The sequence below is a fragment of the Stigmatopora nigra genome, chromosome 5 (genome assembly GCF_051989575.1).
Source record: "Stigmatopora nigra isolate UIUO_SnigA chromosome 5, RoL_Snig_1.1, whole genome shotgun sequence".
NCBI lineage: Eukaryota > Metazoa > Chordata > Actinopteri > Syngnathiformes > Syngnathidae > Stigmatopora > Stigmatopora nigra.
The window spans coordinates 1835909-1854936 of NC_135512.1; the positions used below are offsets into that span (position 1 = coordinate 1835909).

At 41.9% G+C, this 19028-nt stretch overlaps 1 protein-coding gene across 1 annotated transcript in view; it reads left to right on the top strand.

Moving 5' to 3' along the window:
* The window catches only part of herc2 (HECT and RLD domain containing E3 ubiquitin protein ligase 2), a 53116-nt gene that overhangs the window by 32678 nt on the left and 1410 nt on the right, over window positions 1-19028 (top strand). The window contains exons 60-89 of the mRNA XM_077716173.1: window positions 63-144; window positions 1580-1751; window positions 1819-1963; window positions 2028-2253; window positions 3061-3232; window positions 3424-3610; window positions 3687-3830; window positions 4718-4909; window positions 4980-5133; window positions 5219-5326; window positions 6164-6295; window positions 6373-6531; window positions 6621-6739; window positions 6835-6960; window positions 7034-7189; window positions 7979-8293; window positions 9583-9797; window positions 9863-10040; window positions 10889-11050; window positions 11131-11222; window positions 11278-11417; window positions 12394-12587; window positions 12701-12898; window positions 12965-13048; window positions 14532-14673; window positions 14749-14943; window positions 16254-16366; window positions 17852-18042; window positions 18131-18236; window positions 18342-18554. Coding sequence (XP_077572299.1) covers window positions 63-144; window positions 1580-1751; window positions 1819-1963; window positions 2028-2253; window positions 3061-3232; window positions 3424-3610; window positions 3687-3830; window positions 4718-4909; window positions 4980-5133; window positions 5219-5326; window positions 6164-6295; window positions 6373-6531; window positions 6621-6739; window positions 6835-6960; window positions 7034-7189; window positions 7979-8293; window positions 9583-9797; window positions 9863-10040; window positions 10889-11050; window positions 11131-11222; window positions 11278-11417; window positions 12394-12587; window positions 12701-12898; window positions 12965-13048; window positions 14532-14673; window positions 14749-14943; window positions 16254-16366; window positions 17852-18042; window positions 18131-18236; window positions 18342-18554 — 4812 coding nt within the window. The remainder of the gene's footprint in view (window positions 1-62; window positions 145-1579; window positions 1752-1818; window positions 1964-2027; window positions 2254-3060; window positions 3233-3423; window positions 3611-3686; window positions 3831-4717; window positions 4910-4979; window positions 5134-5218; window positions 5327-6163; window positions 6296-6372; window positions 6532-6620; window positions 6740-6834; window positions 6961-7033; window positions 7190-7978; window positions 8294-9582; window positions 9798-9862; window positions 10041-10888; window positions 11051-11130; window positions 11223-11277; window positions 11418-12393; window positions 12588-12700; window positions 12899-12964; window positions 13049-14531; window positions 14674-14748; window positions 14944-16253; window positions 16367-17851; window positions 18043-18130; window positions 18237-18341; window positions 18555-19028) is intronic.

Here is a 19028-nt window from a genome sequence, read left to right on the forward strand (position 1 = left end):
ATTTTTTTTTTGGTCATACTTGGAGAAAAGACGCGTCATTTGGCGTTTTTTGTGGCGTGCAGGTGAAAGTGTTGCTGGGACATCGTGTGGTCCAGGTGGCTTGTGGCAGCCGGGATGCGCAGACGTTGGCGCTCACTGACGAAGGTATGGAATTCGTTACATAGACCTACTAGGTAGTGGTTATGTTAGCCAATTAGCATTTGCGTCAAACTAATAGACAATTAAATCAGCGTTTTGAAAATCAATTCATTGTTTATTTAGAATTTTTAGAAATTGACCCAATTATTTTTTTGTTATGTTAGCCAATTAGCATTAGCGCCAAACTAATCGACAATTAAATCAGCGTTTTGAAAGTCAATTCATTGTTTATTTAGAATTTTTAGAAATTGACCCAATTATTTTTTTGTTATGTTAGCCAATTAGCATTAGCACCAAACTAATAGACAATTAAATCATCCATTTTGAAAGTCTATTCATTGTTTATTTATATATTTTTTAAATTGACCCATTTTTTCTTTGTTATGTTAGCCAATTAGCATTAGCACAAAACGAATAGACAATTAAATCTTCCGTTTTGAAAGTCAATTCATTGTTTATTTAGAATTTTTAGAAATTGACTCAATTTTTTTTTGTTATGTTAGCCAATTAGCATTAGCATCAAACTAATAGACAATTAAATCATCCATTTTGAAAGTCTATTCATTGTTTATTTAGAATTTTTAGAAATTGACCCAATCTTTTTATTTTTAGTTTATGTTAGCCAATTAGCATTAGCACCAAAATAGTCAAATATTCATTAATCCGTTTTGAAAGTCAGTTCATTGTTTATTTAGAATTTTGAAATTGTCCCAATCTTTAAAAAAAAAAAAAAATTAGCGCCTTCATTTATTCTGAAATGATTTAAAAAAATGTTTTTTATTGATAGAATTTTTAATGAAAAGGGCTAAAGCTGTAAATGGTCTTTATTTGAAGCTTTTATTTAAAAAAAAAAGGGAAATACAGTCAATATTCTTATTTTGGTTTTATGGTATTGAATTATCATTTAGATTTTTATGATATAAAACAAAAAAAGGAACTAAAAGTTGAATAGAACTTGTAAATATATATTTTTTTCATTTTCAAAAACTGAAAATTCATTTATTTTTTGTAGCAAACAAACATTTCAAATATACGTTTGAGAATACAGACACAGAAAAAGACATTTTACACATAAATAAATAAGTAAAAAAAAATGAATACCGTATTTTCACCACTATAAGGCGCACTTAAAAGTCTTAAATTTTCTCCAAAATAGACAGTGCGCCTTATAATACAGTGCGCCTTATATATGGAAAAAAATCCATTCATTGAAGGTGCACCTTATAATGCGGTGCGCCTTATAGTCCTGAAAATACGGTGGATAAATAAATAGAAAACCATGAACCCAATGTACATAATTTTCTTCTAATGGCCACACATTATGACGTGGTTTGCACCCCTTTGACTTTTGAACACTAGCGCTTTCCAGGTTCTAAAAATCTTTATCCGGGTAGCTGAACGTTTTAATTTATTCATTTATTCATTTATTTTCCCGTTCCAGGATTGGTCTTCTCATGGGGAGACGGCGACTTTGGCAAATTAGGTCGCGGCGGTAGCGAAGGATGCAACATCCCCCAAAACATCGAGAGATTAAACGGCCAGGGCGTCAGCCAAATCGAATGCGGGGCGCAATTCTCCTTGGCGCTCACCAAATCGGGCGTGGTGTGGACCTGGTAATGACCAAAGACCTCCTTATGACACACTTCCCTGTATTCTAAGCCTCCAAACTTCACCCAACAGGGGCAAAGGTGACTACTTCCGACTCGGACACGGCACCGACGTCCACGTCCGGAAGCCCCAGATGGTGGAGGGCCTACGAGGGAAAAAAATCATCCACGTGGCGGTGGGAGCGTTGCACTGCTTGGCGGTGACCGACTCTGGACAGGTCTGTGAAGGGTAAAGGGATTGGTCAAGGGAGGAAAAACTGAATGGGGTAACTATCACGGCAGGTGTACGCGTGGGGGGACAACGATCATGGGCAGCAGGGCAACGGGACCACCACGGTCAATAGGAAGCCGACCCTGGTGCAGGGCTTGGAAGGTCAGAAGATCACCAGGGTGGCCTGCGGTTCCTCGCACAGCGTGGCTTGGACCACCATGGACGTGAGCACGCCGTCCGTACACGAGCCGGTACTTTTCCAGACTGCCAGGGACTCGTTGGGGGCTTCTTATCTAGGTAAGTCTTAGTAGGAATTAGATTCATTCATTGGGGGTTTTTATTATGATGGAGTTAACTTTTTAAATGGGTAACTGTGAGAAATTTAGTGTCTTATTGGGAATTGTTGATTTTTTTTATGAAGGTTTTTGTGGGGGGAAAAGTGTTTTATTTGCAATTGAATTTGTTTTTATTTATGGTGGATTTTAGAGATTTTTAAATTTGAAGTCAAATTACACTGCAATTTTAGGGAATTTTATATTTTGTAGTGTTAACATACCATAACTGTGACCGGATGTTTAGTCGAACGGACGTTTGGTCGAACGGACGTTTGGTCGCCCGGACGTTTGGTCGCCCGGACATTTGGTCGCCCGGGTGAATATAATTTTGAGAGCTTGTTTCAACAGTAGATATTTAGATATTAAATTCTCTCTCATGAATATAATTTTGAGAACTGATTTCAACAGTAAACTCTGTCATGTTGTGAAACCTCCGGGCGACCAAACGTCCGGGCGACCAAACGTCCGGGCGACCAAATGTCCGGGCGACCAAACGTCCGGGCGACCAAACGTCCGGGCGACCAAACGTCCGGGCGACCGAACGTCCGGGCGACCAAACGTCCGGGCGACCAAACGTCCCGGGCGACCAAACGTCCGGGCGCTCAAACGTCCGGGCAACCAAATGTCCGGGCACCTGTTGAAATTGCCAATTTTCGAAGTACAAATGCCTCAAAATGTCTAAAAACACAATCATTCATTCTGATTTCCTCCTTCACCATTCATAATTCATTACATCTCATCTTTTCTATTTTTCTGAACATTTCTACAGGCGTCCAATCCGACAGCGACTCATCGGGAGTCAGCAACAAGATGAGCGGTCAAAGCAATGCCAAGGCCAACAGGCCATCGCTGGCCAAAATTCTTCTGAGTCTGGACGGCAATTTGGCCAAACAACAAGGCTTGTCTCACGTACTCTCGGCCCTACAGATCATGTATGCCAGGTACGAAGTACATTTCATATCCTCCTTGAAATACAATTTTGAAAAATTGCAATTATTGATTTAAAAAGACGAAAATATTCCCTTATACATCTCCCATCTAAATTTTAATTTGATCATAAGACCGAAATGACTTACTTTCTCGCTCTGGCAACCTGATTTAAAGTGACAGTGTCTATTTTTCTCTCTCCTAGGGACGCCGTGGTCGGCGCGCTGATGCCGGCCAGCATGATCCTACCAGTGGAACGTCCCGCCAGCTCTCCCCTTCCGCCCTTCGACTCGTCGTCCTCGTCCAGCGCCAGCGACGACGAAGGTTCTCTGGTCATGCCGGAGACGGAGGCCCCGCTCAGCCCCAATCCTTGGCAGGATAAGAAGGGCGAGGTAGACAAAATTAGCAGTAATACCTCGTTTAACGCGGTAAAATAGGATTCCAAGAAATGTATTGTTTGGTTAATAGGCTCCGTCCTCTGACGACGCCATGACCCCGTCATCCGCCGTCACGCCCTCCGCTTCGGGAGCATCGTCGCGACCTTTCATCCCCGTTACCGATGACCCCGGAGCGGCTAGCATCATTGCGGAGACCATGACCAAGACCAAAGAGGTATGTAAAAATATATATATATATATATGTAATTTTTTTGGTTGCTCCTTATGTGAAATTTAGATTAATTAGGAGATTTTTTTTTTGTGGACCGCCAGGTTTATAAATCAATGGGGCAAACCCTGCTATTGTATGTACAATTAAATGTGCATTTATACACACAATGTTAAATTAGAAGTGGAACATTTGTTATAATGGAAATACAAAAATTAAAATGTATTTAAAACTGATTATTACATTTAATTTAAATTTAATTTCCATTTGATTACTATTTTTGTCTAAATCATTTTCTTTGATTCACTTACTCGTAAATATATTTTTTTCTTTTAGTAAAAACAAAAGAAAAATATTTAAAAAAATATTTGACTAAAAAAATATTTATTTCAAACAAAAGAAAACTGAAAAAAGTGTTTATAATTCATAAAATTTAATTTTCTTTACTCTCATTGGTACTTGATTTAACTTTATTTATTACATGAACTCCAGCAATGAAACATTTTTCTAGTTAACTAATATTCATAATGCACTTTATCATTTTTGCTTCCAATGCCTATTTACAGTCGATTAGTCAACTCATCACAAATCTGGGATTATCTGGGATTACAGTTCACTATCAAAACACGTTATGTGACACTCCTAATTTAAAATCTGATCTGTCAAATTTGACTGAAATAATCTCCCCTAAAAAAATACAAAAATTAAAAAAAATCAACAAAAATCTCAAACAATAATTTCCATATTTTTTCCCATCACCTTAAAATCTATTTTAATAGCCAAACTGTAATTTAATCTGTAATTCTCAATAGTTGGAAATCTAGCATCCCCTTCCATACCATTTGTTATTCCAAATAAATTTGACATAACTGTAAAACTTGTGGTTTTTTTAGGACTCGGAAAGCCAGAACAAAGTGGTGGGACCCGAACCCCAATACCTAGACGAATTCTCCAGCCTGCTAGTCCCCGACGACACCCGGGTCATCGTGGACCTCCTCAAACTGGCCGTGTCTTGTCGCTCTGGGGGAAAAGGCAAGGAGGTGCTGTCGGCCATCTTGTCTGGGATGGGAACGGCTTACCCTCAGGTATCCCCTTTTACATACAACATCATTCGACCCTTGTTACCGGGTGAAATGACACTTTAAATTTTGGCAGGTGGTGGACATGTTGCTGGAACTGTGCGTCACCGAACTGGAGGACGTGGCCAGCGACTCTCAGAGCGGTCGCCTGTCCTCGCAACCGGTCGTGGTGGAGAGTAGCCACCCTTACACGGACGACACTACCACCAGTGGCACTGTCAAGATCCCTGGTAATTTTGTAAATAAATATATTTAAGAATGGTGTGGGAAGTGTAACCTTATAAATTATTATTGTTTGTTTTGGGGTGGCTGAAGGGGCAGAAGGTCTGCGGATCGAGTTTGACCGACAGTGTTCCACGGAAAGACGACACGACCCTCTGACGGTCATGGATGGAGCCAATAGGATTGTGTCGGTCAGATCAGGTCAGAACATAATCATGTAAAAATGCATATTTTTTCATTTTCTGAACCGTTTTATCCTCACTAGGCTTGTGGGGGGTGCTGGAGCCTATCCTAGACAACTGAATCGTGGTGGCTAGCTAATGAATCACACTGATATTAACAATTAATCTTAGTTTGGGGTGATTTTAGTTTGGGGTTGGTTTCACGTCAATTTGGACGTTTGGTCGTCCGGACGTTTTGGTCGCCCGGACGTTTTGGTCGCCCGGACGTTTTGGTCGTCCGGACGTTTTGGTCGCCCGGATGTTTTGGTCGCCCGGACGTTTTGGTCGCCCGGACGTTTTGGTCGCCCGGACGTTTTGGTCGCCCGGACGTTTTGGTCGCCCGGACGTTTTGGTCGCCCGGACGTTTTGGTTGCCCCGACGTTTTGGTTGCCCCGACGTTTTGGTTGCCCCGACGTTTTGGTCGCCCCGGACGTTTTGGTCGCCCCGGACGTTTTGGTCGCCCGGACGTTTTGGTCGCCCGGACGTTTTGGTCGCCACGGTCGATTGGTCGCCACGGACGTTTTGGTCGCCCGGACGTTTTGGTCGCCCGGACGTTTTGGTCGCCACGGTCGATTGGTCGCCACGGACGATTGGTCGCCCCGGACGTTTTGGTCGCCCCGGACGTTTGGCTACCAAATGTCTGGGCGACCAAACGTCCTTGTATCGTAACTGGGATGGGCTCCAGCACCCCCTGCAAAGCCTTGTCGGAAAAAGTAGTTCTAAAAATGAACAAATGTCTTGAGTGGTTAAAATGGATTGGGAGCCTGTTAATGAATGAATATTGTTGCATTTGACATTATGTATTTGTATGTTGTAGGGCGGGAGTGGTCCGATTGGTCCAGCGAGTTACGGATCCCGGGTGACGAGCTCAAGTGGAAATTCACCAGCGACGGCTCGGTTAACGGCTGGGGTTGGCGTTTTACCGTCTACCCCATCATGCCGGCAGCGGGTAGGCCACATTTTCACCCCCAAAGAGTATTTTATGTATATATATACACACACTGAGTACAGCTACTTGGTCTACAGGTCCAAAAGACTTACTATCAGATCGCTGCATCTTGTCCTGCCCTTCCATGGACTTGGTGACCTGTCTCTTGGATTTCCGACTCAACTTCACCTCCAATAGGGGAATCGTACCCCGTCTGGCCGCATCTTTGGCGGCTTGCGCTCAACTCAGCGCCTTAGGTATTCATCAAATCTAGATGGGAGTTCTTCACAAAGTCCGCCAGATGGTTGGCGGAGAATTTCCTGACTACTCTTCCGTGTTTACGCAGCTGCCGGACACCGAATGTGGGCCCTGCAAAGACTACGAAAGCTCCTGACCACAGAGTTTGGCCAGTCCATCAATATCAACAGATTGCTGGGCGAAACGGACGGCGAGGCTCGTGCCGTGGTGAGTCAACATCAGCAGATGGGATGAACTTCCATCCAAATTCGTGTTGTTCTTGCCGTTTTCTTGCTTTAATTCTGGTCTTTTTCCCCCAAAAGAGTTTTACAGGCAGCGCACTGGCTGCCCTAGTTAAGGGTCTTCCCGAGGCTCTGCAGAGGCAGTACGAATACGAGGACCCGGTGGTCCGTGGAGGGAAACAACTGCTGCATAGCCCCTTTTTTAAGGTCTCCATTAAGAGTAGATAGGAATGAGGAATAGCTGGTTGTTCATATGTTAACTAGAATTTGTCCTTATCAGGTGTTGGTGGCTCTGGCCTGCGACCTGGAACTGGACACTTTGCCGTGTTGCGCCGAGACGCACAAGTGGGCGTGGTTCCGACGCTACTCTACGGCCTCCAGGGTGGCCGTGGCGCTGGACAAAAGGACATCGCTGCCCAGGCCATTTCTGGATGAGGTGGGGATGAGGAATAGGAAATGGGATGATATTTTGGGCAATGCATATCTGGCAACCACAGACAATTGAGCACCTTATTAATGATTGCAATTCTTTTCATTAAGGCATTAAAAAGCACATATTTACTCACATAGGGCACACCTAAAAGATGAAATGAGATGAAATTAAATGGAATGAGATGAGATTAGATTCGATAACTTTATTAAAGCCCTTATTTGGGAAATTTCACTGTCACAGTAGCAAGAGGGTGAGAATACAGACACAGAAAAATACATTTTAGACATAAATAGGTACAAATAAATTAATTAAAAATAAGTGTGTTGCAATAGATTGATATTAATATTTTATTTTTTAGAGATGCTGTTTTGTGAGACACTTAATAACATTTTTTATTCATGTTTTAAATTTTCTAATCACCGGAATTTGGATATTTTTGTCTGAAAAAGGCCTTTTTTTTAACAAACAAGTTTGTGTATGCATCTATTATATTTTTTTCCTGTGTAATATTCATACATTTTCTATGTAAATTTAAAAAAAAATGTCAATATTTGATTGACATTGTCCTCAAACTCACAAAGACAATAGCTATTTTATTGAAATGAAAAACAATATCAATGTGTAGCTTTGCAATCGTAGTCGGGCCAGTTATGGGCCCCCGGGCCTCACGTTTGACACCAGTAGTTGCAAAATTGCCAGTGAAAATGTCCAAAAAAATAGTTTCCTTATGTATATATAAATTGTTTTTTTTCCTCTTAATACAGTTAATGAATTTCCAAACTCTCTTGGCAGGTGACCAAAAAGATCCGCGAGCTAATGGCTGACCACGAGAGCGTGGACGTCCTCCACGAGAGCCACGAACTCTTCAAACGGGAGCACGACGAGCAGCTGGTGCAGTGGATGAACCGCCGCCCCGACGACTGGACCCTGTCGGCGGGCGGCAGCGGCACCATCTACGGCTGGGGCCACAACCACCGCGGGCAACTGGGCGGCATCGAAGGCGCCAAGGTCAAAGTGCCCACGCCTACCGAAGCCCTCGCCACCCTGAGGCCCGTGCAGCTCATCGGGGGGGAGCAGACGCTCTTTGCGGTCACCGCCGACGGAAAGGTGACTTTTCCACATACACACGTTTTACCCCGTCTGGTCCGCGTGTTCGATACCTGACGGAAAAAAGGCCCCATAAAATCTCAAGCCTCACTGTAGCGTTTGTTAACCGTATTTTCTACCATATTAGCCACACCCTTAAAATGGTTGAATTTGACAATTTATCTCGTATAAACCACACCCCTAAAATGGTTGAATTTGACAATTTCTCCAGTATAAGCCACGCCCCTAAAATGGTTGAATTTGACAATTTCTCTTGTATAAGCCATGCCCATAATGGTTGAATTTGACAATTTTGCCCATATTAGCACACCCTTAAAATGGGCGAATTTTACAATTTCTCCCATATAAGCCACACCCTTAAAATGGTAGAATATGACAATTTCTCCAGTATAAGCCACGCCCTTAAAATGGTAGAATATGACAATTTCTCCTGTGTAAGCCACACCCCTTAAAATGGTTGAATTTGACAATTTTCTTCGTACAAGCCACGCCCTTAAAATGTTTGAATTTGACAATTTATCTCGTATAAGCCACACCCCAAATTGTTTGAATTTGACAATTTTTCCCATTTAAGCCACACCCTTAAAATCGTTGAAATTGACAATTTCTCCCATATAAGCCACACCCTTAAAATGGTTGAATTTGACAATTTCTCCCGTACAAGCCACACCCCTTAAAATAGTTGCATTTGACAATTTCTCCCGTATAAGCCACACCCCCAAAAAGGTTGAATTTGACAATTTATCCCATATAAGCCACACCCTTAAAGTGGTAAAATTTGAAAATTAGTCCCATATAAGCCACACCCTTAAAATGGTTGAATTTGACAATTTCTCCCGTATAAGCCACACCCAATTTTTCAATTTTCACATTCATATTCATGGTTTTAATAGGGAGTACAAATGTGTTACTTTGAAGGGAAAATCTTCAGAAAAATCATTGCAGGCAATTAAAATAAATAATGGATTTTTAAGGGTGTTATACATCAACTAAACTTTTTTTAAAATTCCAAAAAATTGAATTTATTCACAAATTCAATTTGATGGCCCAATCTCAGTTCCGAATTGAATTTAATGCTTTTATTGTCATTATAAAAGTATGAAAATTGTATAACAAAAACAAACAACCCACAAATATATCCAAACAATAACCATTACATAAAAAATCATTAAATAAGTACAAGTCAACATAATAGTAAATAGTCATGACATGAGTCGGAAAGTGCACAAATAACAACAAGCAATTTATCGCGTCCAAGTTTGTGTCCTAATTGTTTTTTGTGTTGGCAGCTTTACGCCACGGGCTACGGCGCCGGAGGGCGTCTCGGCATCGGGGGCACCGAGTCGGTGTCCACTCCCACCCTGCTGGAGTCCATCCAGCACGTCTTCATCAGGAAAGTGGCCGTCAACTCGGGAGGAAAACACTGCCTGGCGCTTTCCTCCGAGGGAGAGGTCTACTCCTGGGGGGAAGCCGAGGACGGGAAACTGGGACACGGAAACAGAAGGTGGGGGGAATCGCTCTCGGGGGGGTCAATAAAATATATCAGTTTGACGGTCGGCCTACTTTCAGCCCGTGCGATCGCCCTCGTGTCATCGAGTCTCTGAGGGGTGTGGAAGTGGTGGACGTGGCCGCCGGAGGGGCGCACAGCGCCTGCATCACGGCCAGCGGGGAGCTGTTCACCTGGGGGAAGGGACGCTATGGACGTCTGGGACACGGGGACAGCGAGGACCAGCTCAAGCCCAAACTGGTAGGAAATGTTAGCCCAAATGCAGATAAAATATATATATAAGTTCAGTGAATAATGGATTGTGAGTAGTAAAATCCAGTGCATATCAACAGAATGTGAGATAAATACTAATATGATAATGAGAAATTATATTTAAGTAAACAGAATGTAAGATAAATAGTAAAATGATCATGACAAATGATACTTAAGTACACAGAATGTAAGATAAGTACTAAAGTGATAATGATAAGTGATACTTTAATAAACAGAATGTAAGATAAATAGTAAAATGATAATGAGAAATGATAGTTAAGTAAACTGTTAAATACTAAAATGATAATGAGAAATTATACTTAAATAAACAGAGTGTAAGATGAATACTAAAATGATGAGAAATTATACTTTAGTAGACGGAATGTAAGATAAATAGTAAAATGATAATGAGAAATGATACTTAAGTAAACTCACAAATCGAGATATTACTGCAAATGTTTGATATAAAATTGAAAATACATGCCATATTTTTAGGACTTTAAGTCGGGCATAAATTGCAGTTTTGGGAGGGCATTTTTAAGATAAAAAAATTAATCACAAATTAAGAACATATGTTTAAGTAACAATTGCAAAGTGGAAAACTGATGCAACAGGCCATGACAGTTAATTATAAACATGGAAAAAAATGTCGGTGTTAATACTAGTGTGTACTAGTATTAGTTAAACTATGTAAAAAGTGCGACTTATAGTCCGTACAATCCGGTAAATACAAATGACGACTAAAATTCTGAGATCAAAGTGCCTGCAAATTTCCGTTAAATTGTCTAATGTATCCATACTGGAGTCACTGGGGCTAATATCTGTGACCTATACAGGTGGACGCTCTACAGGGTCACCGAGTGATCGACGTGGCCTGCGGAAGCGGCGACGCCCAGACGCTCTGCCTGACCGACGACGACATGGTGTGGTCCTGGGGTGACGGAGACTACGGAAAACTGGGCCGAGGGGGCAGCGACGGCTGCAAAATACCCATGAAAGTCAGTTTGGCCAAAAACAATGATTATGTGCTAACCGCTACCGCCACCTGCTCATTTAGCTCCACCCCCCCCCCCTCCAGATTGATTTACTGACCGGCATGGGCGTGGTCAAAGTAGAATGCGGCTCGCAGTTTTCAGTGGCGCTCACCAAAGCGGGAGCCGTGTACACCTGGTAAGCCTCTCGTCACATATCCGTTGCCATGGTCACCAATTTCAATCCGTTTCAGGGGTAAAGGAGACTACCACCGACTGGGACACGGCTCCGACGACCACGTCAGGAGGCCTCGGCAGGTCCAAGGCCTCCAGGGCAAGAAAGTCATCGCCATCGCCACCGGATCGCTGCACTGCGTCTGCTGCACCGAGGATGGTAGGCGAATCTCTGGGACAAGTGGTTTTGGTGGTGGTAGTAGTAGTAGTGAAGGTGGTGGTTGTAAGTAGTAAGAGTCATAATAGTAGTAGTTGTGATAGTAGTAGTAGTAGTAGTAGTAGTAGTAGTAGTAGTAGTAGTAATAGTAGTAGTAGTAATAGTCATAATAGTAGTAGTTGTGAAAGTGGTGGTTGTAAGTAGTAAGAGTCATAATAGTAGTAGTTGTGATAGTAGTAGTAGTAGTAGTAGTAGTAGTAGTAATAGTAGTAGTAGTAATAGTCATAATAGTAGTAGTTGTGATAGTAGTAGTAGTAATAGTCATAATAGTAGTAGTTGTGATAGTAGTAGTAGTAGTAGTCACAATAGTAGTAGTTGTGATAGTAGTAGTAGTAATAGACATAATAGTGGTAGTTGTGATAGTAGTAATGATAGTGATAGTTGTAATGGTAGTAAAAGTCATAGTAGTGGTTGTGGAAGTAATGGTGTTGGTAGTGGTAGTTGTACTAGTAGTAGTAACAATCGTGGTAGTTGTAGTATTAGTAGTAACAATTGTGGTAGTAGTAGTAAAAATCGTGGTAGTTGTAGTAGCAGTAGTAACAATTGTGGTAGTACTAGTAGTAGTAGTAGTAGTAGTAGTAGTGGTAACAATCGTTGTAGTAGTAGTCGTAACAATTGTGGTAGTTGTAGTAGTAGTAGTAGTAGTAATAGTAACAATCGTGGTAGTTGTAGTCGTAGTTGTAGTAACAATTGTGGTAGTGGTAGTTGTAGTAGTGATGGTGGTAGTAGTAATAGTGACAATTGTGGTAGGGGTGGTAGTAGTGGTAGTAGTAGCAGTAGTGGTGGTCACAGTAATGCTTGTGGTAGTTCTAGTAGTGGCCGCAGTAATGGTAGTTGTAGTAGTGGTAGTAGTAGTAGTATTTCTGTTTTATTTAGGTGCGCAATGTCTTTTTTCCGTGTCTGTGTTTTGACCTTGCAGGCGCAGGAGAAGTGTTCACTTGGGGCGACAACGACGAGGGCCAACTGGGCGACGGCACCACCAACGCCATCCAGAGGCCGCGGCTGGTGGCGGCGCTGCAGGGCAAGAAGATCAACCGGGTGGCTTGCGGCTCCGCCCACACTCTGGCCTGGTCCACCAGCAAGCCCACCAATGCCGGAAAGCTCCCGGCGCAGGTATGCTCATTTCCTGGAAGGTAGAAATGGAAATGGATTTTCAAAATAAATGATACTTTGGTTTTTAACCGTACTCGCTGGATTTAAATAGCTAATATATTTCTTCTTCCAAGGTTCCGATGGAGTACAACCACCTGCAAGAGATCCCCATCATGGCCCTGAGGAACAGACTCCTCTTGCTCCATCACATCTCCGAGCTCTTCTGCCCCTGCATTCCCATGTTCGACCTGGAGGGGCGCTTGGGCCAGACGGGCCAGGGACCCTCCCTGGGCTTTGACACCCTCCGCGGCATCCTCATCTCGCAGGGCAAGGTGGGTCGCTTGCCACGTCTCCCGTCGGTCGTCCTTGGCGCTTTTCAACGTCTTTTCTTTCAACAGGAGGCGGCTTTCAGGAAGGTGGTCCAGGCCACCATGGTCCGGGATAGACAACACGGACCTGTGGTGGAGCTCAACAGGATACAGGTAGCATAACATAATTCTATGGTTATCTTGAAAATACACAATTTTTGATTTTTGATTTTAGAATTACAGCAAGCAGTTGGAAACCTGTAAAAAAACTGTCCAAACCTATATTTCAGCATTTTTTTATTTTTTTATTTTGGCATACCGTATTTTCCGTGCTGGAGTATAATAAGCACCTGCAATCAATGGCCAATCTTAATGCTTTTCTTATATTAGGTGCACCGGAAAATTGAGATATAGAAGTGGTTGTACTGGTGGTGGTGGTAGTAGTAGTAGTAATAGTAGTACTGGTGGTGGTGGTGGTAGTAGTAGTAGTAATAGTAATAGTAGTACTGGTGGTGGTGGTAGTAGTAGTAGTAATAGTAGTACTGGTGGTGGTGGTAGTAGTAGTAGTAATAGTAGTACTGGTGGTGGTGGTGGTGGTAGTAGTAGTAGTAATAGTAGTACTGGTGGTGGTGGTAGTAGTAGTAGTAATAGTAGTACTGGTGGTGGTAGTACAGGTATTGGTGGTAGTAGTAATGGTAGTAGTAGTAGTGGTGGTGGTACAGGTATTGGTGGTAGTAGTAATGGTAGTAGTAGTGGTAGTAGTAGTGGTGGTGGTTGTACAGGTACTGGTGGTAGTATTAATGGTAGTTGTAGTGATAGTAGTAGTGGTAGTTTTAGTAGTAGGGGTAGTGGTGGTGGTACAGGTACTGGTGGTAGTAGTAGTGGTAGTTGTAGTTGTAGTCGTAGTTTTAGTAGTAGGGGTGGTGGTACAGGTACTGGTGGTAGTAGTAGTGGTAGTTGTAGTTGTAGTCGTAGTTTTAGTAGTAGGGGTGGTGGTACAGGTACTGGTGGTAGTAGTAGTGGTAGTTGTAGTAGTAATAATAGTGGTGGTGTTACTGGTGGTTCTGGTAGTAGTAGTAGACGTGGTGGTGGTGTAACCTGATTTTTTTTTCGGATCCTAAATTGTTGTTTAATCCCAATGTGGACTGAACAAAGTTTTCAAAATGCCAATCTATCGTTTTTACAATGTATGGCGGGAGACTTAATAACAGTCATCCCTTTTGATGTATTTTTCATTTTTTTTGTCTGCAAGCATGATTCACTTTAGTTGGCCAGTCTCCACACACACACACACACACACACACACACACACACACACACACACACACACTCACACACACACACACACACACTCACACACACACACACACACACACACACACACACACACACACACGTGCACACCTTCAATGGGAAAGCAGACAAGCTCCTGACGATTACATGTGATGTCTTTTATAAAAGGATTTTTCTATCCAGGCGTGTGTGCATGACCTGGACTCCAGTCAATCTGTCTGTAGGGCTTCCTGCAAACACACAAAAACACACACAAACACACAAAGCGCCTTAGTTTGAACCAGAACTGACTGAAAAAATAAATAAATAATAACTTCAATACCAAGAAAAGTCATTAAATAAGATAAACGTGACGTTTTGCCAGGTGAAACGATCTCGGAGGAAAGGAGGCCTGGCCGGACCTGACGGAACCAAATCGGTTTTTGGTCAAATGTGTGCCAAAATGAGCTCCTTTAGCCCCGACTCTTTACTCCTCCCACACAGAGTTTGGAAGGTTAAATTTGTGGGTACGTATCCCTCCCCAAAAAAAACATTTTTTCGTTCTTTTAGCATCATGCTAAGCTAACACAAATATGTCATAGGTGAGTCCGTGGACGACTGTGGCGGCGGCTACAGCGAATCCATCGCCGAGATGTGCGAGGAGCTCCAGAACGCCCTGACCCCGCTGCTCATCGTCACCCCCAACGGACGCGACGAATCGGGGGCCAATCGGGACTGCTTTCTGCTTAACCCCGCCTCCAAATCGCAGCTACATATGAGCATGTTTCGTTTCCTAGGTAACGCCAAACTTTGTGTACTTTTGAATGGTTCTAACTCGCTGTTAATTTTTGATTTAACTTTTAGAGGAGGGGTGGGCAAACTTTTGGGCCCGGGGGAGGGGCATATTGACTTTAAAAATGTGACAGATGGGCGGAGTCAGCACAAGATAGGATACATGTAAAAAAGTGCATCCGTTAACAGTACATATGAAACATAAAGAGAAAAAAAGGAGGAAAGTGTTAACATACTCATCATTAAAGTAAAAAGTATAAAGTACAAAGTCAAGTAAAAAGGGAATGTATTAAGAAATATTAAAATGTATATGATACATATAAAAAAGTGCATCCGTTAATAGTACATATGAAACATAAAGAGAAAAAAGGACGAAAGTATTAACATACTCATCATTAAAGTAAAAAGTATAAAGTACAAAGTAAAGTAAAAAGGAATGTATTAAGAAATATTAAAATGTATATGATACATATAAAAAAGTGCATCCGTTAATAGTACATATGAAGCATAAGCAGAAAAAAAGGACTAAAGTATTAACATACTCATCACTCATCATTAAAGTAAAAAGTATATAAAGTACAAAGTCAAGTAAAAAGGGAATATATTAAAAAATATTAAAATGTCATTTAAAAAAAGATAGAAGGGCTGTAAAACACTTTTTGGGGGGTCTAGCTAGCTAGCTAAAGTATTTCTAGCGTCTAATGAGTTGCATATATTTTGGGGTGAATATCCCATATAGTACAACATGGATGCGTGCATTTTGTAACACTACATTTTTATTTAGTCGTCACAAATAGTCCCCGAAAAAAAAATAATCTAATTTTCTTGAAAATGTAACTATTCGTTTAAATATTTGAGTTCAATTTATTTAATAAGGGACAAAAGACATATTAATGAATATATAAATATTCATGTTAATCACCATATGTAAATATGGACTATTGTCGCTAAGGGATAATTTTTAGCTTTAGCCCTTTGTGTGGGTTGAAGATAAACAATGACACATACAAGACACACATTAGCATACGTAGCACAGTTTTAGACAGTGTTTTGATAGCAATTTTTGTTGGTCTAACAGCCAGGCTTTAAGATGATTGGCCGAGAAGTTCAGAGACGGGAATTGACGTATGCTAATTGCAATTGAGATCCAGCTATAGGCGGTACGGCTTTGGCTAAATAGGAACTACACAGTCACCTCTAGAGCCAGCCCTTGTTGATATGTTGGATTGTTTTGGTACAAAATCTTGCAGTGAAAGTGTTTAACAGTCTATTATAGCCATTTCTCTATTCTAAAATGTTAATTTTCCACTTGCAGGCGTCGTTTTGGGCATCGCCATCCGCTCCGGAAGTCCGCTAAGTCTCAACTTAGCCGAGCCGGTGTGGAAACAACTCGCCGGGATGAACTTGACCATCGCAGACCTCAGTGAGGTAGGAACAAAACTGTCTTTTAACAAACGCATTTTTTTCAACGAGTGTCGAGAAAAGAGCTCCGCCCCATTTGTTATGTCACTCCCACCATCCAACGACAAGCACATTCCTCTACCTAGCCGTGCTCATTAAAACCTCGCTAATCCCCGTCGGGTATGAGAACGTACTCCAATGTTTTGGGTCGGCGTGCGTACATGGCCTCACGCTGTGATCATGAGCTTCTTTGCTCTCTTTCTTAGGCGCACGTATTCACACACACACACACACAAATGCATGCACGCACTTCTTCACATGCTCTGCCCTTGAGATATCACAAAGGTTAGGAATACGCAATACTTGTAAAAAGCACAAGACTTTGTGTTCATGTGAGTTGTCTGCTTGTGTGTCTTTGACAATATTTTTAAGGGTACTGTATTAAACTTTTTAAGCGACCTATCCATAGGGCAGGTAACATATCTACCATACAAAACATGCTTTTAATTCTTTACCAAGTATCAAAAAAACAAAAACTTGATTGATGAGCACTGAATTGTGTAAAAAAATATATACATTTGTTGCAAAATGGAGCGCCTAAGAAAATGTAGACAAATATTTAAATTAAGTTCATGTGCGCAAAAACTTTTTGCAAGGCAACGCGCTGGTAACATCAAAAAATAATTTAAATGAATTTGGATTACGAAGCGGATACACTCAAAAATACATTTCATTTAACTTTAACACTAAACTTAATTCTAATTTTGTTTGAAATTTTGATATTTTTGTTGGCTCTATTGGCCCCGCCTCCACCGTGACTTTCAGATGCCAATGAGTTAATATCTTATAAATGTAAATAATGATATTTTTTGCACTGCAACGCGCTCGTAACATAACATAAAAATATTTAAATAAACATGGATTACGATGCTAACACACAAATACATTTTAATCTAACCTTACACTAAACTTTATTGTAATTTGGTTGTAATTTCTATACCTTTCTTGGCTCTATTGGCCCCGCCTCCAACCTGACTTTCAGATTTAACCTATCGAGGGTTGTTTGCTTTTGTCTTCCCTTCAAAATATTCCCAAAATTTTACACACAAATGTCCTCAAAATAGGATAACACACGACTACTTGCCAACAAAAAGTACTACATACTCCTCTCGTATTAACGAACAAGCTCCGCCATTCGCACTAACTAACGTAAAAAAAAACACTGAAAAAAAATGCTAGGCTCCGCCCAGTGCTCATATAGACATTACACAAGGAGTTGCGACCAGAAAGACAGTGACCACTAATGTTCTTATCATTAGCTTCTCGCTTCCACTGTCTGCTCTTATCTCAAAATTTGTCTCTTATCTCAAGTTAAATATTTGCTCAAAAGTTCCCTCATATCTCAAATTGCTCGTATGTCAAGGTATTACTATTTTTTTTGTCCCCAAATCGTGCAAATCCAACTCTAACAAACACAAAAAAAAATTACCTGGTCCTCTATCCCGTCTCCAGGTGGACAAGGACTTTATTCCGGGCCTGATGTACATCCGCGACAACGAAGCTACGTCGGAAGAGTTCGAAGCCATGACGTTGCCCTTCACCGTCCCCAACGCCAGCGGTCAGGACATTCAACTCAGCTCCAAATACTCGCACATCACGCTGGACAATCGGGCCGAATATGTACGGCTCGCCATCAACTACAGGCCAGTACACTTTTTTTTCATTTGGACTTGATCGCCCCCTGCTGGAAGGGAGGGAAACAACAGTTTAATTCGTATGGCTTCTGTACAGGCTGCACGAGTTTGACGAGCAGGTGTCGGCGGTGCGGGAGGGCATGGCTCGCGTGGTCCCGGTCCCCGTTCTCTCGCTTTTTACGGGTTACGAACTGGAAACTATGGTGAGTCTTTTTAATGAGTCGAATCACAAAAAAATGTCTGCCGTTTCTGTTTATAGCCTTCAAAGATGAACTGGAAATAAGACTGATGTTGTCTTTTTGGTTCAGGTGTGCGGTAGCCCCGACATCCCTCTTCACCTCCTGAAGTCAGTGGCCACCTACAAGGGCGTGGAACCCACAGCGCCACTGGTGCAGTGGTTCTGGGAAGTCATGGAGTCCTTTTCCAACACGGAGCGCTCGCTCTTCCTGCGCTTCGTCTGGGGGCGCACGCGACTGCCGCGAACCATCGCCGACTTCCGTGGACGCGACTTTGTCGTACAGGTAGGACCAAAATTACAGCTTCATCTAGTGGATCTATAACAACCACCCCATTACTACTACTACTATTACAACAGCAGCTCCATCTATCTAGTCCAGCAATAACAACCCACTACTATAGCTCATCTAGTGGTTCTATAACACAACCCCCTACTACTGAAGCATCATCCTCTGTATTTATAACACAATCCCCTACTGCTATTACTACTACTATTACTACTACAACACCTAGTGGATTTATAGCACCCACGACTACTACTACTACTACAACATTGTCATCCCGTGTATTCATAACACAATCCCCTACTATTACTACTACAACATCTAGTGGATTTATAGCACCCATGACTACTACTACTACATTGTCATCCCGTGTATTCATAACACAACCCCCTACTACTACTACTACTACTACATTGTCATCCCGTGTATTCATAACACAACCCCCTACTACTACTACTACTATATTGTCATCCC